Below are 20,961 nucleotides of genomic sequence, written 5' to 3'. Positions count from 1 at the left end.
ACAAGCACTGTCTCCATAAACGCCAACCGACTTCACAAAGACATTCAACCCAACAACTACACTTGGAGCATATGAGTGGGGCAGGTCAAAACACCTTTCCCCGGCTGATTGGTGCGTGTGTAGTGGCCCCGAGGCGCGGTCGCTTTAGTCATGTCCGTTTGTATCGTGCATATGCGCAGTGTTATAGATATACTCATATCTACAGTAGGCCGAAGTGTCGCTCGGTATAGCAGACATTGCGTTGTCCATCGGCCAGGTTCTAAATCTGAACGAGAGAACATTGAACATAATTAGAGAGCCCAAAAATTTAGTTGAGGTAAATCCACCTACTTCTGAAACTATACAAGCTTTTCACCAATTAGTGAAGGACACGAGAATCCTACTCGAAACAGTTGGACATCAGACATGCCCGAGCACTTGGTATCCAGAATGTGAATTGTCGCATTGCTGCTCCAGTTTTGAGCTGGTAGATCGTTGGGACATCGTTTTCAACCATGAGAGTCGGTTCAAAAATACAAAACCATGTTCTCATCGAATTTAAACAGCGGACCTGTGGGCAGAAGCACCAGTGTCTCGACAAATGCAAAGAAAGACAGGAAAGAGGACTTCAATGTCCAAGATGCTGGCTTTCCGGTGTCAGTTTGTAAATGTCTATAGCGTGTCCTCGAAAACGTTTGATGTGGTAGGGGTTTCCTCGGTAGACAATTGATTAGCAACTCACAAAATTTGACAGTAAAAGTAGGAAAACGACTGCTTTGACGGGATGATGCTTGGATAGCTTCATACATCGACTTGTACCGCGAAACAGAGGAGAGGAGTTCAGGTGTTGTTCACACACCAAAGATCAGCCGGGCTAGTACCCTAAAAGATAAGAAACATCACCGATACAAGACTCCCTAACTTCCTCTCATGACTGCACCGTTGCACTAGCTGCCGCCTGAAACCAAATCTGATGTGAGATTGTGCAGACTGCAGAAGCTTGTCGTCGGTTCCACGAATGCCAAGTGGACAGGTTCGTATTTCAAGCGCCTGAAACCCCGCTAACAGCGGGACGCCCCAAGCGGAGTCCGGTCGGTCGCTCAGCCTTACGCAAGTCCACATCACCGTTGTTGCCGCAAAAAGTCAATTTTGGCGGCGGCAGGGAACTTTGACGAAGGCGCGGGCCGGTCCAGGCGAGCTGGTGGTTCGGGGGGAAGCGCGCCTCCAGGTGATCTATCCGGAACGTGGTACGATTCGCGTGGCGGGCGGGCACGATCATGAGGCGCTCGCAGAAGCACCGAGAGGCGAAGGCGCACTTGCAGCTCTCACGGTCACGGGCGCGGCGCGCATGGGTCGGCACGCCCGTTTCAAGGGTCGGCTGCCAGCTGACAAGCTCAGGTGTTGGCGGCGTCTGGACGCGAGCACTGTGAGCAGTGCGAGCAAGAGGCTGGGCGACGATGGAGAGGGAGAGACCCAGCATGAGGCCCGAGAGTTTGCGTCAGAGGTTGGTGCTGCTGCAGCCTCCAGGCCGCAGATCCATCTGGACTCTACTTATTTATACGGACACGTTTCGCGCGGCTGGCACGGCGGCTCTCATGACGTCTGGAGCGTCTCCTATTGCTGTTGCTCTAACCCCTCGATCCCGCAATCATGGCCGACAAGCCGAGCCAGACGCAGGCCGCCCCCGTTGCTGCTGCTGTTAATGGCGGGGACAAGAGGCCGAACGTCAAGTTCTTGCCCTCGCAGATTGGCTCCAACGACGTCTCTGCGCCTCTGCCCTGGACCGGTAACCCTTGGCAGCTGGTCTGGGGCGACATTCGTCTTTTCTTCGCCGTCATCGGTTATCTACCTGTCATTTTCTTTCCCTTCTCCAAAAACCCTGGGGACGAAACCTACCCCGAGTGGAACAACGTTGTCCAGATTGGTTGGCAGATCTTCCTGGTCATCTACCAGGTCGCTTTCGTCCTCTCCTTGCCTTTCTGCCTCGCGGTACCCCTGGGGTGGTTCATTGTCTACTGCGTTACTGCAATCTGTCTAAACATTCCCATCTGGTGGATTGTCAACGGCTTCGACCCAACGGTGCAATCTCAGCCTAAGATTGCTTCCGACAAAGAGCACCCCGATGAGTACTGGATCTTCATCAATGGCGTCTCTGTTGGGTAAGAGATCACGCTTAGAGCCACCCGACAAATCGATGCTCACACTTCCACCAGGCGATACTGGCTCCAAGCCAACGTCGACCGTCTAGCCAAGATCTTTGGACGGCCGGTCACGGGCATCCACAACCCGACCAACGGCATGATCTTCGATCTCATCCAGTGCATGGTAGAGCGCAACTTTGGCTACTCGACGCAAGACGTACGCGATGCGTACAAGCTCGTCAAAGAAGCGTTGATGGACGAGAAGCGCAAGAAAGTCATGCTGATCCTCCACAGCCAGGGTGGCATCCAGGGCGGACTGATTGTCGACTGGCTGCTGGCCGAGATGCCTGGCGACATCATGCGTAAACTCGAGGTGTACACGTTTGGGTGCGCAGCCAACCACTTCAACAACCCGCACCGCAGCTCCGGGCGCCTAAAGGATGACGAGGCCGCCCAACGCTCCCACTCCAAGCACAAGGTCATCCGCTACATCGAGCACTACGCCAACGACAGCGACTTCGTCGCCAACTGGGGCATCCTCAACTTCGCCCACATCGCCAACCGCTTCATGGGCCGCCTGCTCCAGCGCGAGGGCATGGGCCACCTGCTCAACCAGCACTATCTGAACTACATGTTCCCGCTGGGCCCCGACGACCGCGCCCTCGAGACCAACGAATTCATGGAGACGGACGTCTCGCACTCCGAGCACGACCAGGTCCCCAACCGCGAGGGCTTCGTCGCCAGCTTGTGCGATATCCTCGACGGCAGCTCCGACGAGGAAGACACGGCCGTCGTTCGCGATTCCGACACTACCGTCAATCCCGTCGACGGCCTGCTCGAGTTCAAAAAGAAACTGCCCAAGGAAGTCGCGGAGAAGCTTCCGCGCAAGCCCAAGGTTAAAGACTTTAGTCGGCTGTGGCAGTATCGTAATGGCGGAACTCCGGAGGAGAGAAGGAGGGCTTGGAAGGCGCGTGCCGGGCTGCCTCAAGCAGACACGGAATAAATACGAGATGACTTGATAACATAAGAATGTGTTAGATTAGGAGACACCCGGCGATCTCGGGTGCTTGTATCGCCATGTATGCTATGTAGAGATTAGAAGCAAAGTGAACTGATCATAATTGGCCAAATGAACGATACTACCTTTTTGCATGGAGTTCGCAAATGCACGCACCCTGACTCGAGGAATCTTCGCCCAACGAGAAAAATCTCTTAACTCAAGCGCAAACGCGCTAAGATGGCAGGACACAATCGCTACACTCAATGACGTACCATCTTCGGCGCGTCGCTAGGTGCTCAATCAATAAGTCAATTAACCGTGGAAATTGGATTTTCGGAAAGCCGAGACATGCGATACTGTCACACTGCACTTCGTTCGTACGGTATGACTATATAGCACTGGATCTATGTAACAGGCGGGAGGGGGAATGCGGTATTCCAATTGATATTTACGCCTTCTGGGAGACGATCCCTGGGAAACAATTAGCGCTTGAACGTTACCAATACTTCCGGCTGACTTACTCTCAACGTCAGCAACGCTCTGGTCAAGGATCTGCTTGAGGGTCTTGGGGTTCTCGAGCTCCTTCTCGATCTTGGCAATGACGGACTCAGCCAGCTCCCTCTGCTGCCTCTGCTTGACCTGGCCCTCGTAGCGGACCCAGGAGTCCAGAACGGTCTTGGCCTCGGCGGCAAGAGCAGTCTTCTGCTCCATCTCGTAGGCCTGGGCCTCGAGCTTGGCGGTTTCCTAAAGCGGCGTCAGCCGAAATCGGCCCAGCGGAAATCGCATAAGTCTCCTCCCCAACTTATCCGTACCTTGGAAACCTCGAAAAGGTTCTTGGTGATGTCAATGACACCGCCAAGGTCCTTGACGTTCTCAATGCGCTGCTGGACGGCCTCGGTGTGCTCCTTGCGCGCAGAGTTCAAGATGCCCTTGATCTTGTTGTTCTGGCCCTCGGCCCACTCGCGGTACATGGGGCCACCGTAGGTGCCGACAGCCCAGAAAACGGTGAGCAGGGAGAACATGACAACGGACTCCTCGTTCACGACGTAGAGCTCATTGCTGATGGCGGCCGCGGACAGACCAGCACCGGCGGAAAGAATGGCAGCCTTGGAAACAAGGCTGCTGCCGGGCAGGGAGTCGATGATCGACTGGGCCTTCTTCTTGGGGTCCTCGGGGACATTGGACGCCGCGCGCGAGGGAGAGAATGGAGTCGCGATGGCGGGAAGGCTGCGGACGGGGACGGTCGGGCGGAGGCGGGCAGCGCCTGTTTGAAGCCGTCAGCAATGGCACCAATTGCATCACCGGTTTGGACCATACCAAAGGCGCTCCTTGCGAGACGAGAAGCCATTGTTGTCGATGGGAGCGGAGAGTTTTGGACGCTTGACGTTGCGGAGAGGAGCTCGTCGGCAACTTCGAGGTGCAAAGCTTGGCGTCACGGCTGACTAAGGTGCGCCGCTACTTTTTTGATGTCGCGACGACCATGGTTTGCGCCAGCAGATCACCAAGATGCCCTACATGGCTCCAGACGCTCTCGCAGGCCAGAAGAGGAAGCGCGTGGCGGCAAAGGCCGCGCCCGAGAAAAAGTCCAAGTCCAAAAGCAAAACGAAGCCCGACAGCGGCGACGACGAGCAGGCACGCATTCTGCTGCTGGAGAGCCAGATCCTCGAGTCCCGGCGGCACTACAACAATATCGCAGCCCTCATTACCATTGTCAAGGAGGATGAGGCAGCCGAGTCCCAGATTCTCGCCACCGTGGCACTATGCAGGGTGTTTAGCAGGCTCAGGGCTGCTGGCAGCATGAACAAGAGCAAGGGCACACCGGAGCCGGAGGTTATTATCATACAATGGTTGAAGGAGAGATATCAGGAGTATGCAGACGTGCTTTTGCGCCTGCTACAAAGCGACGACCCGGTCAAGCAGAGCACTGCCTTGACCCTGGCCATGCGCCTGGTGAAGGAGGAGGTCACAAACCAGAAAGTGCAGAGCGATCAGGCATGGAAACAGGGCCTGTTCTTCAAGCTCGTGGCTGCCCTGCTGACCTCGACGGAAGCTGAAGGATTGCGGGAGGAGTTTGTGGAGAACTTCGTCGAAGAGTACGACGATGTCAGGTTCTATGGTTTCCAAGCCATTGCGTAAGTGTTCCGGCCCAATTATAGACGGCTTGAACTGACGGCAATAGTGCTTGCTTGAAAGACACTGTTTCCCCCGCGGAGCAGGAGATAGTCGTAGCCAACAGTCTCACAATGCTCTCGGCGATTGAAGGTGTACCCGAATCCAAAGACGAGCTGGAGGACTGGTATGGTCAAGCCCCGGAACATCCAAAGCACCCATTATACTCTGTTTCAACACATAAAAGACAGGGGCAGGATGCTTGGTTGGCATTGCTGCGATCTGGGCTTAACAAGGAGCAGCGCAAGGAAGTGCTGAGCATCATGACGCAGAAAGTCACTCCATGGTTCTCCAAGGTTGAGATGCTGATGGACTTCCTGACCGATTCGTACAATGTTGGCGGTGCGAGCTCTCTGCTGGCTTTGTCAGGGCTCTTCTTCCTAATCCGGGAGAAAAACCTCGACTACCCTTCTTTCTACCAGAAGCTGTACTCTCTTCTTGACGCCGGCCTGTTGCATTCGAAACACAGGTCGCGATTCTTCCGTCTGTTGGATGAGTTCATGTCCTCCACTCATTTGCCTGCCGCGCTCGTGGCGAGCTTCATCAAGCGTCTGTCAAGACTAGCACTGCACGGCCCGCCGGCCGGCATCGTTGTGGTCGTGCCGTGGGTGTACAACATGCTCATGAAGCACCCGGCCTGCACTTTTATGATACACCGGGTAACCCGCGACAGGGCGCTGAAGGAGAAGATTGAGGAGGAGGGCATGGATGACCCGTTCAACATGGACGAGGAAGATCCCATGGAGACGGACGCCATTGAGAGCTGTCTCTGGGAGATTGAGACACTGCAGTCGCACTACCACCCCAACGTCGCGACGCTGGCCAAGATTATCTCGGAGCAGTTCACCAAGCGCTCGTACAACCTCGAGGACTTCCTAGACCACTCGTACAATGGGGTAAGCTCACCACTACCACCGCTCGTTCACGCGGCCCAACTTGTCTTTGTTAACATTGCTAACCACACTCGCGCGCGCAGCTGATTGAGGCCGAGCTCCACAAGGAGCTGAAGAAGACGCCCGTCGTCGAGTTTGAGATCCCCAAGCGCATCTTCACAGCGGAGGAGGGGAAGGAGGGCCAGGGCTCGGCGCCGGCGCCGGCGCTCAATCCGCTCGGCAGCCTGTTGACCAAGGTGCTGGAGACGTGCTAGCGCTGCGCAAGCAAGCAGGAGCAGCGGCAGCGACAGCAGCAAGCAGCAGCAATAGAAAGCACGCGCTCACGCGCGACAACGATAATGACGACGCCGGCGCAATCCCATGGTCGTGGCACCGCGCTCACTTCCCTTACTACCAACCAACCTAGCGGGCCGGTTTCATGGCGCCCCCTTCCTCTTCGATCCCGGGTGTTTCTGCCCGCCCAATGCTTGTGCCGCACGCGTGTGCCTGTCCGTTCGTCTGTCCGTCTGTCTCGCTTCTGTCCCCGCACCCGCAGTCTACCTACCTGTACGCATCTGCCCATTCCTCTTCTAGCTCCCATCCTCCCCTTCTATCCTCCCTTGCTCTAACTAGCTAGCAACCTTCTCAGCCAGCCAGCCAGCCAGCCAGACACAGACAGGCAACACAAGCGCCGCCAATAACCACCCAGCCACCCGCCGCACACACGCACGCACCCATCCATCCGCCCACCCGCTCGCGTCTCCCGCCCGCCGGCCCGGCGCAGCACAATGAATACTCGAGGTAGGGCGGGCATCACGCGCGCGCCATTCCATGGCATGACTCGGGCGCACGTAGGGCCGTCGCGACGGGGCGGACTGGCGCGCTAGGCCGCAGTAGGCTGGCGACGGCGCGGCAGGGCGCGCGCGCGCGCCGATCTGGGTGGGTGGCCTGGGGTTGGGCTCTTGGGTCTTGGGGCTCCTTTTTCTGCGCCTTTCCTTTTTCTTTTTGTTTTTCCGTGTGTGCGTGTGTGCGTGTGTGCGTGCGTGCGTGCGGCGGCGGGACGGCGCGCGCTGATCTTGGGGGTTGGGGGTCTGATGGGGCTGATGTGGGTGAGGGGGAGGGGAGGGGAAGAGAGTGTGGGTTTTCTGGGGATTGTAGGTTGGGTTGGGATGGATTGGGATGGAATGGGGTGAGAGTGGTCTCTATCTATGGTGGAGGTGTGAATTGTGGCGTGTTGGACGGCTGGTTAGAGTGGCGAGGTACTTTTGCGGTGTCGTTGTGCAGGTGGACGGAGAACGCAATGCCTCGACCAAAGGCAGAAAAAAGTGATTTCGCTTGGCTGGGCCAGTTGAAGGCCGTCGATTCCATTTGCGGGATGGAGTTTTTGTGTAAACTGTTGGATAGACTAAATCTGGTGTTTTGGTAACTAGGACGGGAGGAGGCGACATTAGAGTTGTTTCTTTATATACCCTTGGGAATGCTTTCTTCTTTTTCTATATGATAGCTCACTTTTATGTACGTTAATTTATCTTGCGTGGGATCTGTTGGCTTCCCTGTCGTTGCTTTTGCAAGGTTAATGTACGCTCGTCTAAACCTAACTGTTTTCTTTCAGACTCCAAACTTTATATCAGGCTTGGCTGTATCCCTCGACGTCGTCAATGTTGGAGTTTCAATTGCAATGTTGTCCTGGTCACTGCAATACCAAATACTGTACATATTTTGTAGTCACACAGCTTTCTCAATATATCGACTTCTTCCCCCAATAATTTGGCTGCCTATTGTTCCATTGTTTCGTATTCGCCCTGACCCCTTAACTCTACATAACACTGCCCACACTAGCACTAACACTAGCACACACACATATACGCACCTACGCACAAGCTCCTACTATTCCACCCGTGTCTATATAAAGCAATATCTAGAACATCAAGACAGCGCTACGGGTACCGACGCGGGGAGAGAGGTACTGGTCTCCGCACGGGATGTACAACGCGATGCCCCCAACAAGCTAGCGCGGCGCCACGGATTCCAAATGAACGAGCAGACTGCCGTGCAACGAGGGCGGCGGCGGCGCTGCGGTGGGCGCGCGCGTGTGCGATGGTGGGGTGCTGTGGTATCCTGTGGTGTCGCGGCGCCGGATTGGTGGTGTTGCGAGCGAAGTTGGGAGGGCGGGGGGAATCCCTGTCAGACGACACCCGGGGATGCGGTTGATCCGCGATGCGCCACGAGGTGTCTGTTTGGGAGGGTTCGGAAGGTTTCTTGGGCTTGGGAAAGGAGCGCGAGGCTGCTTGTATGGTCCATGGGGATTTATTGGGGCACTGCGACTGTACATTTGTGAGAGGGGTTTGTGCTCTGGGCGTGTCACTATCCAACTGTCGCCTCTACGGCTGTAAACGGGCGCAATCGGCTTCCTCGTCTCGAGTGAACGCGCGGCAGGACGTATTCCTGGCCTGGAAACGGCGGGTCGGGTGGCCTACACGGGTAGACGGAAACGCGCAACACGCTCGGAGGGCATAGAGATGGAGATCAGAAACGGTAAGGAAAACATGGCCGTCTTATCTTGTGAACTCCTCTCCAGCCAGTGGCACCCGGGATAACTTTGAGCCTGTCGTGCTCGCCGAAAAGCCCCTGAAGGGGCATGTCCCAGTGATGGCGTTGCCGGCCAATGGCGGAACACAGCGACTACAATAGCCGGGCGGAGGGGAGCGTGACCATAAGCAATCGTCTGATAGCGCTGCGTGTGAGACCAGCCCGCTCCCTCTCGCGCGCCTTGAAGAATGAGAGGAGAGAGAGGAAACTTGAGAAAGATTCAATGCAATGACGACAGGATAAAAGCAAAAAATGAGGCAGTGCTCGGGGTCAAAGGAGGTGCAGAATCTCTTTGGCGCTGTGGCAGTTCAAACACACGTGACATGCAGCCTCGATGGTTGGGCTTCAATTTGCCATGCGGAGACGAAAGGGAAGGCGCGGGATCGACTGGCTGGCGGAAGCGGGAGGCACATCCCAGCCCATGCCAGACGCATCAGCAGGTGTGGTTACACGGCAGGCAACAAACAGGAAGGCAAGCCTGAAGTCCGAAGCAGCTCGGATGCGGCAGGCGCGTCCAGACTGCTGCACCCGCGGTTGCGTAATCCCTTGTCGTGAGAGCGCATGGGAGACAGTGCTCGCGATGAATGACGCACTCTCGCGGCTCTACCGAGTAGCACCGTGCAAAAAAAAAAGCCAAAATAACCTTTGCAGTCTTCCAGAAGGCCCCTAGAAGTCCTTTGGAATCTCCGAAGCGCGCACTGGTCACGCGGCTGAGGCCGGATGTTGGGCTGAGGGAAGCGTCTAGTGCGGGAGCGGTGACTGAGAGGAAGGGAGGAAGCCTGTTTGAAACGGGCCGCGGATTCTGGGTTTGATACTATTTGTGTATATTTTGGTTGGGACGGGAGACATGGGGAAAGGCTTGCGGCACATGATGATCACGATCTGTTCGGATCTGCAGGCGGTTGGGGATGGCGCGTTGTGCGGAGGATGCTCGCTCGCGGTTGTCGGTGAAGAGACCTGTGTGAAGCTCAGAGGTAAAAAAAAAAAAAGAACCGCCGGACACTACTTTGGTCACACTGGTCATGCCATGTCTGGCGCGCCTGGCGACGGGCCCATGGTCCCAGCGTCCGACCATGCTCCACCAACCAGCGACAGGGTGCGCGCCAGGTGCATGCGGTGCTGCCCAGGCCGTATGAGGCGCCGAATCGTGGTGCAGCAGACCTGGTCATGGCAGACAACCCTTCCACACCCCCCCCCCACCTGTGCACTCACGGCAGTACATAGAGCGCACCCTCCGGCCGCTCATCCATCGACCAACCCTCGCCTTCGCCACCCTCTTCTCCTCTGCTCCTTTCCCTTATTCCCAAAGGCTGCGAAAATCCGGCGACCGAGCATCGCCCACGCAGCAAACGCCCGCGCGCCTCCACCCGCTCCTACCGATCCACATCCGAGCGCCCGCGATTGCCGAATCGAGCATCCCTCACCGCCAGATCTGCGCCCACACCGGTACTCTAGTACAAGTACCTATCCTCCACCACCGCCCATGGCCGCCCTTGCCCATCACCACATGGACTTCCACCGCCCTGCCTCCAGCTTGAGCCAAGACTCCAAGCCTCAGACCTACTTTGACGACTTCACCAACGACTCGTTGCTGGAGACGTCGACCATCATGTCCCCCACCAACTCGCAGGTCGGCATCTTCTCCCCGGAGGCCACCAACCTCTTCGACCCGGACTTCTCCACGCCCGCCTTTGTCGACCGCAACGTGTCGACGAACCCCTTCTTCCAGGGCAACAACAACCCTTACATGCGTCTCGGTGCCCAGCAGCAGGTTCCTGCTACCTACGGTCAGTCGTGGCCCATCGACGAGGACTCCAACGACGTCCGCACCCCCAACTCCACCTTCTTCGACAACGGTTACGAGTCAAATTACCTGGCCGTCGGCTCCAGTGAACCCTCTGCCTACTCCCTCCCCGTCAACGTCAGGCCTGCTTCCGTCTTCCCCTCGAGCCAGTCGGGCAACCCCCCTTCGCCCCACTCCAACAAGGAGTGGATGGCCATGGCCGCCCAGGAGATGGAGTCGAGGCCTCTCAACAAGCGCATGAGGCCCAACACCCCGCCCAGGAGCTACTCCCCTTTCCCCCGCCGCGATGGCATCAGGAAGAAGAACGCCCGCTTCGAGATCCCCGCCGAGAGGAGTCTCCTCAACATCGACCAGCTCATCGCTCAGTCCAGCAACGAGGATGAGATCAAGGAGCTGAAGCAGCAGAAGCGACTACTCAGGAACAGACAGGCCGCGTACGACTCCCTCCCATCCTTTTGGTCATTTGGTCCTCACTGCCAATTTGGTCCTATCACTCTTACTTTCCCCAGTCCCTTGCTAACATGATAGCAGTCTTGACTCGCGGCAACGCAAGAAGAAGCACACCGAAGAGTTGGAAGAGGAGAAGAAGGTGTGGACCGAGCGTGTCATGCAGCTGGAGGACGACCTCCAGCAGATGAGGCTGCAGGCTGAGGCGCACATGCACGAGAAGGAGCAGTGGCATCGCCAGCAGCTCGAGACCCAGCAGATCATCGAGACCCTCCAGTGGGAGAAGGAGGAGATGGTCCGGAGTCACACGCTCGAGACCGGTGAGCTTCGCAAGAAGGTCTCGGTCCTCGCCGAGAAGCTGGAGAGTGGCAGCCCTTCCATGGCCGCCGTCCCCAGCTCCACCTTCACCGACTTTGCCAACGACATGGACAACCTCAACATGGGCAACAACGAGTGGGACAGCTACATCTACAACGACTTCTGCATGGACGAGAACACGCCGCAGCAGCAGCAGCAACCCGCCGAGACCTCGGCCGTCTCTCGGAAGAAGGATTCCGAGGACAAGCCCGTTGCCTCTGGCCTGCTTCTTATGCTTCTGCTGTGCGGTGCTTTTGTCGCCAGCAACTCGGGCTCTGCCCCTGGCCTGCCTCGCATGCCCGAGGACGTCCGCGCGGCCTCTGCCGACGTGCTCAACAGCATCTTCAAGGATGCCGGCGTCGCGCCCTCGGCTCAGTCGGCTCAGAGCCTCATCGCCAACCGCGTCGAGACTGCTCTCGAGCCCACTGCCTCGGGCTCCTTCTGGCCCAAGCCGACCCTGTCTGGCGCCGAGTTTGCTTCCATGTCTGCCAGCAATGGCGCTTCTGCTTTCGACGCCCTGGCTCAGCTCACTGCGCCGACCAAGGAGCAAGAGGCCGAGCAGGCCTTCTCCATGACTGCTTCCCAGTACAACAGCCTGACGTCGACCGACTTTGGCCGTCGTCCGTACACTGCCGGCAGCGACGACTCTTCTGCGCCCTCGACGCCGTCGCACCGCCGCAATCTCGCCGAGACGTTGGCTGCCATGCGCAACGACAACAAGGGCGAGTCGGCCGCCGACGTGTACACGCGCAGCCTGCTCTGGGACAAGATCCCGACCGAGGTCGTCCGCGAGTTCAAGCGGATGGTCGAGGAGAGCAGCAGCATTGCCGCGTCGGTCAGCAGTCCCGGCAGCGTCAAGAGCGAGGTCAACGTGTGAAGATCCACTTAGCGACCCCACACGACGTCGACGCTCACGACGAAGAGGGCGAATCTACAGAAGATTGTCTATGACGCTCCGGCATCTCTCGGATGCTCGCTTGTACAACCAGTCTGCATCGGAGGGCTTCTCTTTCTAGCGAATCGCATCGCATCATCATCACGCCACGCTCTCACGGAGCGAAGTCGCTTCGCATGGCCGGCCATGATGAGGCACATACATGCCATGGCGCTCCCCGCGGCAAACGCGACATGGAGCGCCATGCTTCTCATTTTGTCTTGATCTTTCGCTTTTGATTTTTCACACGAATATTCCCTTGATCGTTTGGTGTTTACAGCAGAGCGTGGCGAGCGACTTGACTTTTTGACTTTTCTTGTGTCTGATTTCCTTGGTTATCCGACATTTCCTCAGCATTTTCCTGCAAGTCTCAACAAATTTTCCCTTTTCATGTTTTTCCGATTTTTCCTTTTTTCCGAGGCAAGATATCACGACGGGTTATGTAGGAATGGGACATGTGACACGAAAGAACGATCGCGATGGTGATGATGGCTGGGTCATGGGTTGACTGCTCTTTTTCCTTTTCTGCATCTTTGTACTGGTCGCTCGCGCTGCGCGGAGTGCCACGTGCCCCGCAGGCAAGCGGCGGCTATTTTTTTTTTTTTTTTTTTTTTTTTTTTTTTTTTTTTTCATGAGAAATTTTTTACCCCCTGTTCCGTTTGTTGTCTTTTTCCTCCTGTATGTAATCGCGATGCCCTCGAGACGAGGGGGGTGTCAGCGCTGGAGAACACCACAACACACACGCGCATGCATCCTTTTGTTGCAGCTGCAAAATTGGAACACTCATTTTTTCTGTTTTCCCATCTCGCGCCCTCGGTCCTTTTTTCCTCATCGGAAAAGGACATGAGCAGGCGAAGAGACGAAAGCAATGACAAGACAAAGAAGCTGCGCCACTGTTTATCACTGTGACTTGACGTGCTGTGCTTTGCTGTGCCGTGCCATGACATTTATGTTGCAATGATAGTCTGACTATCTATCTAGGGTTCGGTTCGTATCTACGCTACCCCTCATTGGAGCGAGCAGCAGTCGGGACAATCACTCACGCTCGCGCGATCCAGCTTGTCTTGGTTGCTTGGCTAGCGAGCGAGCGAGCGGCACGGGTCCCCTCCCGGCGGCAAGGCAAGCACGTCAAGCGAAATGGTTATTGTACAAATGCCGAGATGGATGGGCAAGGAAGCGAGCGAGCGAGACCGGCGGCTTTGGTCCTTTGGTCGCTGCTGGGGTAGGGTAGGGTAGGGTATTGATTGACTGTGATTGACTGTGACTGACTTACCTGTGACTGTGTGGAGGAGGAGGAGGAGGAGAGGGGAAGTATTGAGACAAGCAAGCAAGCAATGTATTGAGGGAGGGATAGAACCCTGGGGGGGACTGAGGGGGAAGAAGCGTTCGCTCGCGGGATCTGAGCACCTCAGATCCGATTCATGGCGAGTGCAGGGTGGGTGGGTTTGGCCGGGTATCGGTCGGTATCGGTATCGCTTGATGATGAAGAATGGAGAATCAATCGTTAAGATGGGGACTTACAATATTGTACAATAGCAATAGCAATAGCTGAGGCAGGGTTCGGGATGGGGGAGGGGCATGGGGGGGGGTGGCTGTATGTAGCAAGGGCAACAACGGCGACGACAACGATGGCGATGGCAGTAAGCTTGGTTGGTTGGTTGGTAGGTAGGTAGGTATCAAACACACACACACACACACACACACACACACACACACACACACACACACACACATACGCACGCACGCACGCCTGTCCGTTGCAAGTTGCATGAATGAACGACAAAAAACGCCAGGACGCCAGGACGCACGCCGGCTGCAGATCCGGATCCTCCTGACCGGTCAAACCCACCCAGTACGTAGTAACCACTAGCATGTTCCAGCCTAGGCTGGGGTAGGGTGTCTAGGGTGTCTAGGACAGGGCAGGGTAGGGTAGGTGGTTCGGGTGGGCTCCCGACCGATCTTGTTGATGGCGTTGGTTGATGGGGTGCTTGGCTAACTGGCTTAACTAATGGGCATGGGCATATGTGAGAGAGAGAGAGAGAGAGAGAGAGAGAGAGAGAGAAAGTGTGTGGGTGTGAGAGGGTGGGTGAGACGACGCACGCACGTCATGCACGCCTCGCTCTTGCTCGCGCCCTTACTGTTCTGCCTGTTTCGTTACCTGCTTTACCACGTACTTACGTGCTTGCTGGGGGAGGGCAGAGACACGAGGCAAGCAAGCAAGCAGGCACGAACTACCGAGTTCGCAGCGAGGGGCGCGGTGCGTGCGGGTTTGAGTGGGTACGTTTTGCAAGTGGGTTGTGGGTTGTGGGTGAGCAGGTTTGTGTGTACCTAGGCACAGTGTGTGAGATGGGATGGGACGAAGTACCGAGACAGTGGACGGACGGACGGGGGACGGGTGGTGCGCAAAAGGTGGGTGGGCAAGCGGGCGGAAGGGCGAATCGCGTAAGGGTGCGCGAGGGGCGGGCGGGCGTAGCTGTCCTGTACGTACCTTGTAGGAGAGAGTGTGGTATAGGCATGGAGGGGCGCGTTATTACAGTAGCGTAGGGCGAGTAAGGGGGGTAGGTGCGCCTGGGGCGGCATTAATCAGGCTGGCAGGTTGGAAGTGGGTTTGGTAGGGCTAGGCTAGCGGAGGGCAAGGAGAGCGGGCTGGGCAGTGCGTTCTCGAGTGCGCTTGGTGGGCTGAGGCACGCATGTGGCAGGTGGCAGGTGGCAGGTGGCATGTGGCAGCGCATGCAGGGCAGGGATGGTGGGGAGTGGAGAGAGAGAGAGACAGAGGGAGTAGAGAGACAGTCGGATGAAAAGGTTGAGAGCGGGGCGGGGAGGGGAGGGGAGGCTTGGCCCTCCTCCTTCCCTTCCTTCAATGTTGGTGGTGGCTTGGCTCTCTAGTCTTCAACTCCTTACACCTTGACTGCCCTACCCGCCTACCCACGGCGTAGGCACCGAACCAAGGCCAAACACGCACTGGCACACGCACGCACGCAAGAGTATGGAGATGGCATCATGGCGTGGCGTGCTCTTGCGCTCTGCCCAGCGCAGCTCTTTGCTCTGCGCTCTCTAGCCTCAGCGAACGGACACGCAAAGATAAGCAGAGGGCAGAGGAGGGGGGAAACACACGGACGGGCACCGAACACACACTCCTACTTACAACCAACGGCGGTGCGCGTGCGCGGCCAAGGGCAGGGCAGGGCGTGGCAGGTCAGGGCAGCAAAGCGCCAGGCGGGCATGATTCCTCTGCCCGCCCGTCCGCAGCAGCAAGCAGCAACAACAACAACAACAACAAAAACACCAAATCCAACCACGGCCACGACCACAGCCGCGCGCCCGCCAAGCCCGAGACGTCGGCGCGCGCGAGCCTCATGGCGCGGCGCACACACGCGCCACGCTTTCGCTGCCCCGCCCCGGCGCGCGTGCGTGCGTGCGCGGGGTGCACGCCCTTTTTGCATCAGCCTCGTCAGGGCTCCACCACCGCTCTCCACAGTTGCAAGCTGCGTGCCTGCGTGCCTGCACGCTGCAGCTCGCAGCTCCCTAGCTAGCTAGCTAGCTAGCGTAGCGTAGCGTAGCGTAGCCGCAACGAGGCAGGGAGCCGCACTCGTTCGTTCGTTCGTTCGTTCGTCGTCCTGCGCTGCTCCATGCTGCTGCTTCCGTCCTTCGGGGCATATCGTCCGGATCGGCCCACCCACTCACTCACTGCCCAGTGCCCGCCGTATGCGCGCGAGTAGCGAGCTCGCCCGCCCGCCCGCAAGCAAGCAAGCAAGCACATGGCGAGTAGTGGCGACGAGGGAGCGCCGAAGAGTGGGCGTCCCTGTATGCATGCCTGCAGGCACTCACGCACTCACTGGCTGAGAGTGAGAGCCCGCGGGGACGAGCGTTTGAGCGCAGAGGAGGCTGAGAGCACGCGGTCGAACCAACCAACCAACCACCGGCTTGAAACGTAGCTGCCTATGTGCCTAGCTGGGTAGGTATTGTACAATATGTAGGCTAAACGCCTGCGCTGCGCAACTAACTATGGGGACTGGAGACTGCAGACTGGAGAATGAAGCGACTCCACTACTGGCGCCAGAGAGAGAGAGAGCGATCACCAGCTTACTATTGTATGTACTATTGTGCCGTGTGTATCCGCAGTTTAGTGTAGTTACTAACTCCCGTAACTACTACTATAATATTACATATTGTACTGGGGAGGGGGAGAGAGGTGATGTTGTAGAGAAAGAGGGGAGGGGGGAATTGTTGCTGCTGTTGCTATTGCTATTGCTCATTGCTGCCGCAACACTCGCGTGAGGTTCTCCCACTGGATCTGGAGTGCGCGCTCCTGCGTAGGCAGGTAGGTACGTTGGAGGCATCGCCATTCACCAATCACCAATCACCAGTCACCACCTCGTGCCTACCTAGTTCTTACCCCCCCAACCCAACTCAATCAATCCATTCAAACTAAGCTCGAGCGAGACAAACACAGGCACACACGACAAGCGTGAAAGGAAAAGAAGGGGGCGTGGCGCGGAAAGCCGCGCTGTGTATGGACACCAGCACTAGCACCAAGGTAGACACGGAGAGATAGAGAGAGGGGGGACGAAGTGAGAGAGAGTGAGTGAGAGAGGAAGAGATGGAAAGATGGAAAGAGCCACCTAGTCGGCCACGGCCGCATTCCTGAATTCTTGCCTGCCTGCGCCTTCTTCTGCTTCCCCCCTGCACATACCTAAAACGGCCTATGTACCTAAACCCAACCGCCCAATGAGCCAGTGAGCAAGCCAGAGAAAGCAAGCAAGGCACACAAGCACAACCAACACGGGAGGAAGGAGTCAGTTAGGAGGGCCATCAGGCTTAGGTAGCAGGACCCATCCATCCATCCATCCATCCATCGTGCCATCCACCCACCCCACAGCAACAGCAACAATATAGCCTATGAGCTAAATAAAACCCCCCAACCAAAACAACAACTAAAACAAAATAAGAACGACTAAAAGAAACCCCCAAAGCAAGACCGAAAAAGGGAAAAGGAAAAAAAAAAAAAAAAGGGAAATACGAAGCCGAGGACTAGACCAGCCCAGCCTGAGCCAGAGCCAGAGCCAGAGGGGGAGAAGAAGCGCCGTCGCCGCCGGCCGAGAGACAGCCATGCCAGACAGGCACCAGCGGCGGGCTGGCCCGCGGGGAGCGGCGGCCGGGCGGGACGAGAAAGAGGGACGGGCACGGGGCACCGGGGGCACGGGGGCACGGGGGAGAGGGAGTGCGAGGGAGTGAGAGGGTGAGACTGTGAGCCTGCGAGCGGAAGGGCCAAGTGCGCTGCGTGCGTGCGTGCGTGCGCGAGTGCGTGGGTGGAGTGGACGAGGAGGACAGAGGAGTGGTGGTGGTCAGCGCGGAGGCGCAGTGCAGCGAGCGCGGCGCGCAAGACGGGCAGCGGGGGGTGGTGGGTGGTACTGGTGGGTTTGGCTGCTAGCTAGCTACGGCGGCCGTCGCAAGTCTCGTCGTCCCTCAGACCTCTGCCCTCTTGCAGTAGTGCGTGCGACTGCGACCAGGGCTGGGTAGGTGCTGTGCGTGCGCGCGTAGTACGGGTTACGGATACTATGGTGGCTAGTCTACTGGTCTGGTCTAGTCTAGCTAGCTAGCTAGCTAGTTTGGCCTAGCTAAACCAACTAGGTAGGCAGGTAAGCAGGCAGGCAGGCGCGCCAACTTTAATTATTTCTTTGCCAAGCATGCTGCATTGGTCGTCGTTGTTTGTTGTTTGTTTTGTAGCTGTGTGTTTTTGGGGGGGCGGCGAAAGGCGGGACGAGACGAGACGAGACGCGGCTCTCGGCGGGTTTACGGCTTCGGATTGTACTTGTCCTTCCAGATCCTGCAAGAGTAGAGAAACATGAGACGCAATTAGCAAGAGATCATCACTCCATCGTCGTCAAACAAAGGCCGATCGCGCGCCGTTTTGGAGCCTGGCTGCAGCAAGCAGCCACCAGTGGTTCAGATACCCGTGTGGCGCTTGCGTTCTGTTGGCGGGCGTGAACGGACGGGATATTTTCTTGAATTTTTTTCCCTTGTCCCTCGTTCCTCTTTGTTTCGTCAGTTGCCGATCCGCGCTTTCTCTCCGCGTCCGGTCTGGAGGCTCGCCCGAGAACGGAAAAAGACGGGCAGGCAGAGAGGGCCCGTCTCCACCAGCGAGGGAAAATCCGACCCTGCCGGTGTTTGGAGTAAATGCACTGAGCACCGCCGAGTGGTGTCTGTCCGTCATCGTGCGATCCGGTCCGGTGGGAAGCCGACAAGGGGCAGTGAGGGCACTCTCGCTCTCTCTCCCTCATGCTCGCCCTTGCCTTCTCTTTCTCTCACGCGCGGGCAGGCAGATTGACCGGGGGGGTCAGAGCCATCTCAGCAGACCAACACCATGGCACACCCAGATGCAGAGTGGTTGCAGTGGCACACCACAGATGCACTGCCACGTGTATGCACGCCAGCGCCGGATCGGGCAAGCAGCCGGGGCAGATGGCGAGGGGTTGCGGATTTGGTGGTGGGGGCCGAGCCGTGCCTCTTCTCCGGGTGGTCCCCCATGGCTAAGCGAGCAAGCAAAAGCGGGTTGGCAGGAGCCTGTCAGCCAATGCATGCGGGGCCGACGCCAGATCTTGACACGCGCTAGGATTGCTGCGCGCGCCGTGGTCTCTTCTTGTTGCCCTCGCCCTCTGCTTGTTTCGCTCGGCGTTCGGGAGAGGCCGCGATTCGATCCACTCTTGATGCTGCAAGCGTGAAGATAATGACGACACTTCAGCGGGCCTCGCTCGCGAAGCGCGGGAAAAATCTCAGGCAGGGTCTGCAGGGGCGTGACGCCGTTGCGGGTATCAGTGGAGCTGGCGCCCGTGGTTCGCAGTAGCTTTGTGAACCTCCCGGTTCCCGGCTTAGGGGCGCCCGCATAGCGTGACCGGCGCGTGGAGCGGGAGCGGAATCTTCGAGCAGAGGCCTTTGGATGCGTGGCGCAGCGAGCTGACGACGAGGTGGAGGGTCTCTTCAGGGTGTTGAAACCGGAACGGCCGCCAACGGCGCACATTGGACGATGCGACGGCAGAGAAACGGGGGGGGGGGATCTTGCTTACCATGTGTTGCCAATTGTCTTGTTCCCCTTCTCCTCCGCCAGGCGCAGAAACTGAGCCGCCTTGAACTGTTTTGTTTGGCTGCGGTTAGCGCTGCTATTCTAACGGTGCCCAAAGAGTGAGGCTGCGTGCTGCTCAGCCCAGTCTCGCCCATCATGACGGCCTGTGGCTTGCGCAGCCGCAACTGCTTCGAGTGCGAGGCGTCGCCTGGAGATGCGCCTATGATGACGACCTGTGACTCACTTTATCCTTCTTGCAGCCAAAGCCTTCCACATAGCACCATGCGGCTTCGTTCATCGCATCTGTATCGCCAAGGTTGGCCGCCGTCTCGTAATATTGCCTCGCAGCTGCGGCATCCTTTTTCACGCCCCAGCCCTGCCGGAAACAGTTGCCCAGCTCGAAGATGGCCAGGACGAGCTCGCCCTTTGCGGCGCCTCCCTTCTTCATGCCGGCTGCGAGGGCCAGTGACTCGACCTCTGCGCTGTTTGAGGCAGCATAAGAGAGATATGTTATGGCTTGTTCTGGATCTGGCGTGCAGCCCCAGCCATGTCTGATACTGATGTGAGCAATTCAACAGTGATCTAGAATGGCCTTTGCTGAGCATGCTGGCGTGACTGACCTCAAAGCGAGACCGTAAAGAACCTGGCACAGGGCGTTATTGGCGCCGTTTGGATCTGCCAACCGGCAAAACATCTCCGTCGACCTCTCCAGGTCTAAACATGCCAATCAGTACGTTAAAATTGACATGCGGGTATTCGTCGCGGCGCGCGCGCGCCGTGTGGACTGACGTACCTCCGGCTTCATGGAGGGTGATGGCCTCCTGTATGTCAACCTGTGACAGCTCAAAATCAGCACTTCTGTCTTTATGATATAAAAATTGCGCATGGGAAAAATGTACGTCGCCACCCGTGTTACCACTGGCCGGGCTAGTCACTGGTCTTCTCGCAGGTTCATCTCTATTATTCGCAATCGCCCCAATTCCCGGTCGTCGTATCGACGTCCCTCTTGCCAACAAAGTCGCCCTCTTCTCCCATTCCGCTTCGTCTTCCGGATTGCGCGCCACGCTGACCTGGATGTCCGGCAGGTCCTGGGGCAATTCGATGGTGCTCGAGGTCGATCGCGAGCGCTGCCCAAGGTGTAAGCGCTCTGATAGCCGTTTCTCACTCCTGGCGCTCTTGGGCCTGTCGTCGGGCGAGAGCGTGTCGCCTCTGTAGGAGGGTCGCCGCCATATGCTTAGGTGTTTCGGCTTCTTGTTCTCGTCAGGTTGGCTGGTCGGTCTCTGATCGCCGGGGAAGAAGGGCGGCGCGATGCTCTCTTGGCTCGTGGTTGTGGTTCGCATGAACTGGATCGAGGGAACGTCGGGCATGGGAGGGCTGAGAGGCGCCGACGACGGCTGCGCATCGCTTTCGGCCTTGATCTTGTCCTTCTTCTTGAGCAAGTCTTTCAGCGTCATGGTGGCGGCAGAGGTATGGGTTCGGACAAGGCGGCGATCAGCTGGCGCGCAGGTTGGACTTGTATCGTTTGCGCGAGGACAATGGATGCATCGAATGGCGGCGCGGCTCCAACGAGAAGTTGAATAGGCGCGCGCGGAGCTGTGGTCAGCAGAGA

The 20,961-nt window shown here is 57.6% G+C and overlaps 10 protein-coding genes across 10 annotated transcripts; 6 read left to right on the top strand and 4 right to left on the bottom strand.

Annotated features, from left to right (window-relative positions):
• Positions 1-658: 658 nt before the first annotated feature.
• K452DRAFT_282925 (uncharacterized protein) lies at positions 659-1,626 on the bottom strand. The gene has a single exon (XM_033539673.1). The coding sequence runs from the start codon at positions 1,457-1,459 to the stop codon at positions 1,022-1,024; it is 438 nt and encodes a 145-aa protein (XP_033402445.1). The 5' UTR covers positions 1,460-1,626; the 3' UTR covers positions 659-1,021.
• Positions 1,156-3,249, top strand: K452DRAFT_282924 (uncharacterized protein). The gene is made up of 2 exons (XM_033539672.1): positions 1,156-2,138; positions 2,193-3,249. Exons 1-2 carry the CDS (start codon positions 1,630-1,632, stop codon positions 3,121-3,123), a joined length of 1,440 nt encoding a protein of 479 aa, XP_033402444.1. The 5' UTR covers positions 1,156-1,629; the 3' UTR covers positions 3,124-3,249.
• Positions 3,146-4,468, bottom strand: K452DRAFT_262803 (uncharacterized protein; the record flags this gene model as incomplete). Its single annotated transcript, XM_033538620.1, has 4 exons — positions 3,146-3,591; positions 3,642-3,864; positions 3,933-4,384; positions 4,438-4,468. 4 exons carry the CDS (start codon positions 4,466-4,468, stop codon positions 3,569-3,571), a joined length of 729 nt encoding a protein of 242 aa, XP_033402443.1. The 3' UTR covers positions 3,146-3,568.
• A 167-nt stretch (positions 4,469-4,635) lies between these two features.
• On the top strand, positions 4,636-6,436 carry K452DRAFT_218400 (uncharacterized protein; the record flags this gene model as incomplete). Its single annotated transcript, XM_033536356.1, has 3 exons — positions 4,636-5,252; positions 5,300-6,185; positions 6,266-6,436. The coding sequence occupies 3 exons, from the start codon at positions 4,636-4,638 to the stop codon at positions 6,434-6,436; spliced, it is 1,674 nt and encodes a 557-aa protein (XP_033402442.1).
• A 782-nt stretch (positions 6,437-7,218) lies between these two features.
• K452DRAFT_70009 (uncharacterized protein) lies at positions 7,219-8,792 on the top strand. Its single transcript, XM_033547045.1, has one exon. It carries the CDS (start codon positions 7,675-7,677, stop codon positions 8,497-8,499), a length of 825 nt encoding a protein of 274 aa, XP_033402441.1. The 5' UTR covers positions 7,219-7,674; the 3' UTR covers positions 8,500-8,792.
• A 985-nt stretch (positions 8,793-9,777) lies between these two features.
• On the top strand, positions 9,778-12,726 carry K452DRAFT_336944 (uncharacterized protein; the record flags this gene model as incomplete). Its single annotated transcript, XM_033545251.1, has 3 exons — positions 9,778-9,857; positions 9,975-10,988; positions 11,086-12,726. The coding sequence occupies 3 exons, from the start codon at positions 9,778-9,780 to the stop codon at positions 12,233-12,235; spliced, it is 2,244 nt and encodes a 747-aa protein (XP_033402440.1). The 3' UTR covers positions 12,236-12,726.
• Positions 12,727-12,884: 158 nt separating this feature from the next.
• K452DRAFT_282920 (uncharacterized protein) lies at positions 12,885-13,483 on the bottom strand. Its single transcript, XM_033539671.1, has one exon. It carries the CDS (start codon positions 13,237-13,239, stop codon positions 12,922-12,924), a length of 318 nt encoding a protein of 105 aa, XP_033402439.1. The 5' UTR covers positions 13,240-13,483; the 3' UTR covers positions 12,885-12,921.
• A 701-nt stretch (positions 13,484-14,184) lies between these two features.
• K452DRAFT_69977 (uncharacterized protein) lies at positions 14,185-14,775 on the top strand. The gene has a single exon (XM_033547044.1). It carries the CDS (start codon positions 14,301-14,303, stop codon positions 14,622-14,624), a length of 324 nt encoding a protein of 107 aa, XP_033402438.1. The 5' UTR covers positions 14,185-14,300; the 3' UTR covers positions 14,625-14,775.
• Positions 14,776-15,106: 331 nt separating this feature from the next.
• Positions 15,107-16,137, top strand: K452DRAFT_69852 (uncharacterized protein). Its single transcript, XM_033547043.1, has one exon. The coding sequence runs from the start codon at positions 15,293-15,295 to the stop codon at positions 15,827-15,829; it is 537 nt and encodes a 178-aa protein (XP_033402437.1). The 5' UTR covers positions 15,107-15,292; the 3' UTR covers positions 15,830-16,137.
• A 3,215-nt stretch (positions 16,138-19,352) lies between these two features.
• K452DRAFT_294275 (uncharacterized protein) lies at positions 19,353-20,806 on the bottom strand (the record flags this gene model as incomplete). Its single annotated transcript, XM_033541680.1, has 5 exons — positions 19,353-19,421; positions 19,597-19,903; positions 19,973-20,066; positions 20,146-20,185; positions 20,252-20,806. The coding sequence occupies 5 exons, from the start codon at positions 20,804-20,806 to the stop codon at positions 19,353-19,355; spliced, it is 1,065 nt and encodes a 354-aa protein (XP_033402436.1).
• Positions 20,807-20,961: the final 155 nt, after the last annotated feature.

Source organism: Aplosporella prunicola, assembly GCF_010093885.1.
Source record: "Aplosporella prunicola CBS 121167 unplaced genomic scaffold K452scaffold_2, whole genome shotgun sequence".
In the NCBI taxonomy this organism is placed as follows: domain Eukaryota; kingdom Fungi; phylum Ascomycota; class Dothideomycetes; order Botryosphaeriales; family Aplosporellaceae; genus Aplosporella; species Aplosporella prunicola.
The sequence above is the reverse complement of the archived record's forward strand: the minus strand, read 5'-3'. Positions and strand labels throughout refer to the sequence as shown.

Bases quoted from the DNA above. Each gene is read 5' to 3' on its own strand.
- K452DRAFT_282925 (XM_033539673.1), bottom strand. From the start codon at position 1,459: ATGCTGGGTCTCTCCCTCTCCATCGTCGCCCAGCCTCTTGCTCGCACT.
- K452DRAFT_282924 (XM_033539672.1), top strand. From the start codon at position 1,630: ATGGCCGACAAGCCGAGCCAGACGCAGGCCGCCCCCGTTGCTGCTGCT. The intron at 2,139-2,192 runs GTAAGAGATCAC...CACTTCCACCAG, and splicing joins ATCAATGGCGTCTCTGTTGG to GCGATACTGGCTCCAAGCCA.
- K452DRAFT_70009 (XM_033547045.1), top strand. From the start codon at position 7,675: ATGTACGTTAATTTATCTTGCGTGGGATCTGTTGGCTTCCCTGTCGTT.
- K452DRAFT_282920 (XM_033539671.1), bottom strand. From the start codon at position 13,239: ATGTCATGGCACGGCACAGCAAAGCACAGCACGTCAAGTCACAGTGAT.
- K452DRAFT_69977 (XM_033547044.1), top strand. From the start codon at position 14,301: ATGGGCATGGGCATATGTGAGAGAGAGAGAGAGAGAGAGAGAGAGAGA.
- K452DRAFT_69852 (XM_033547043.1), top strand. From the start codon at position 15,293: ATGGCGTGGCGTGCTCTTGCGCTCTGCCCAGCGCAGCTCTTTGCTCTG.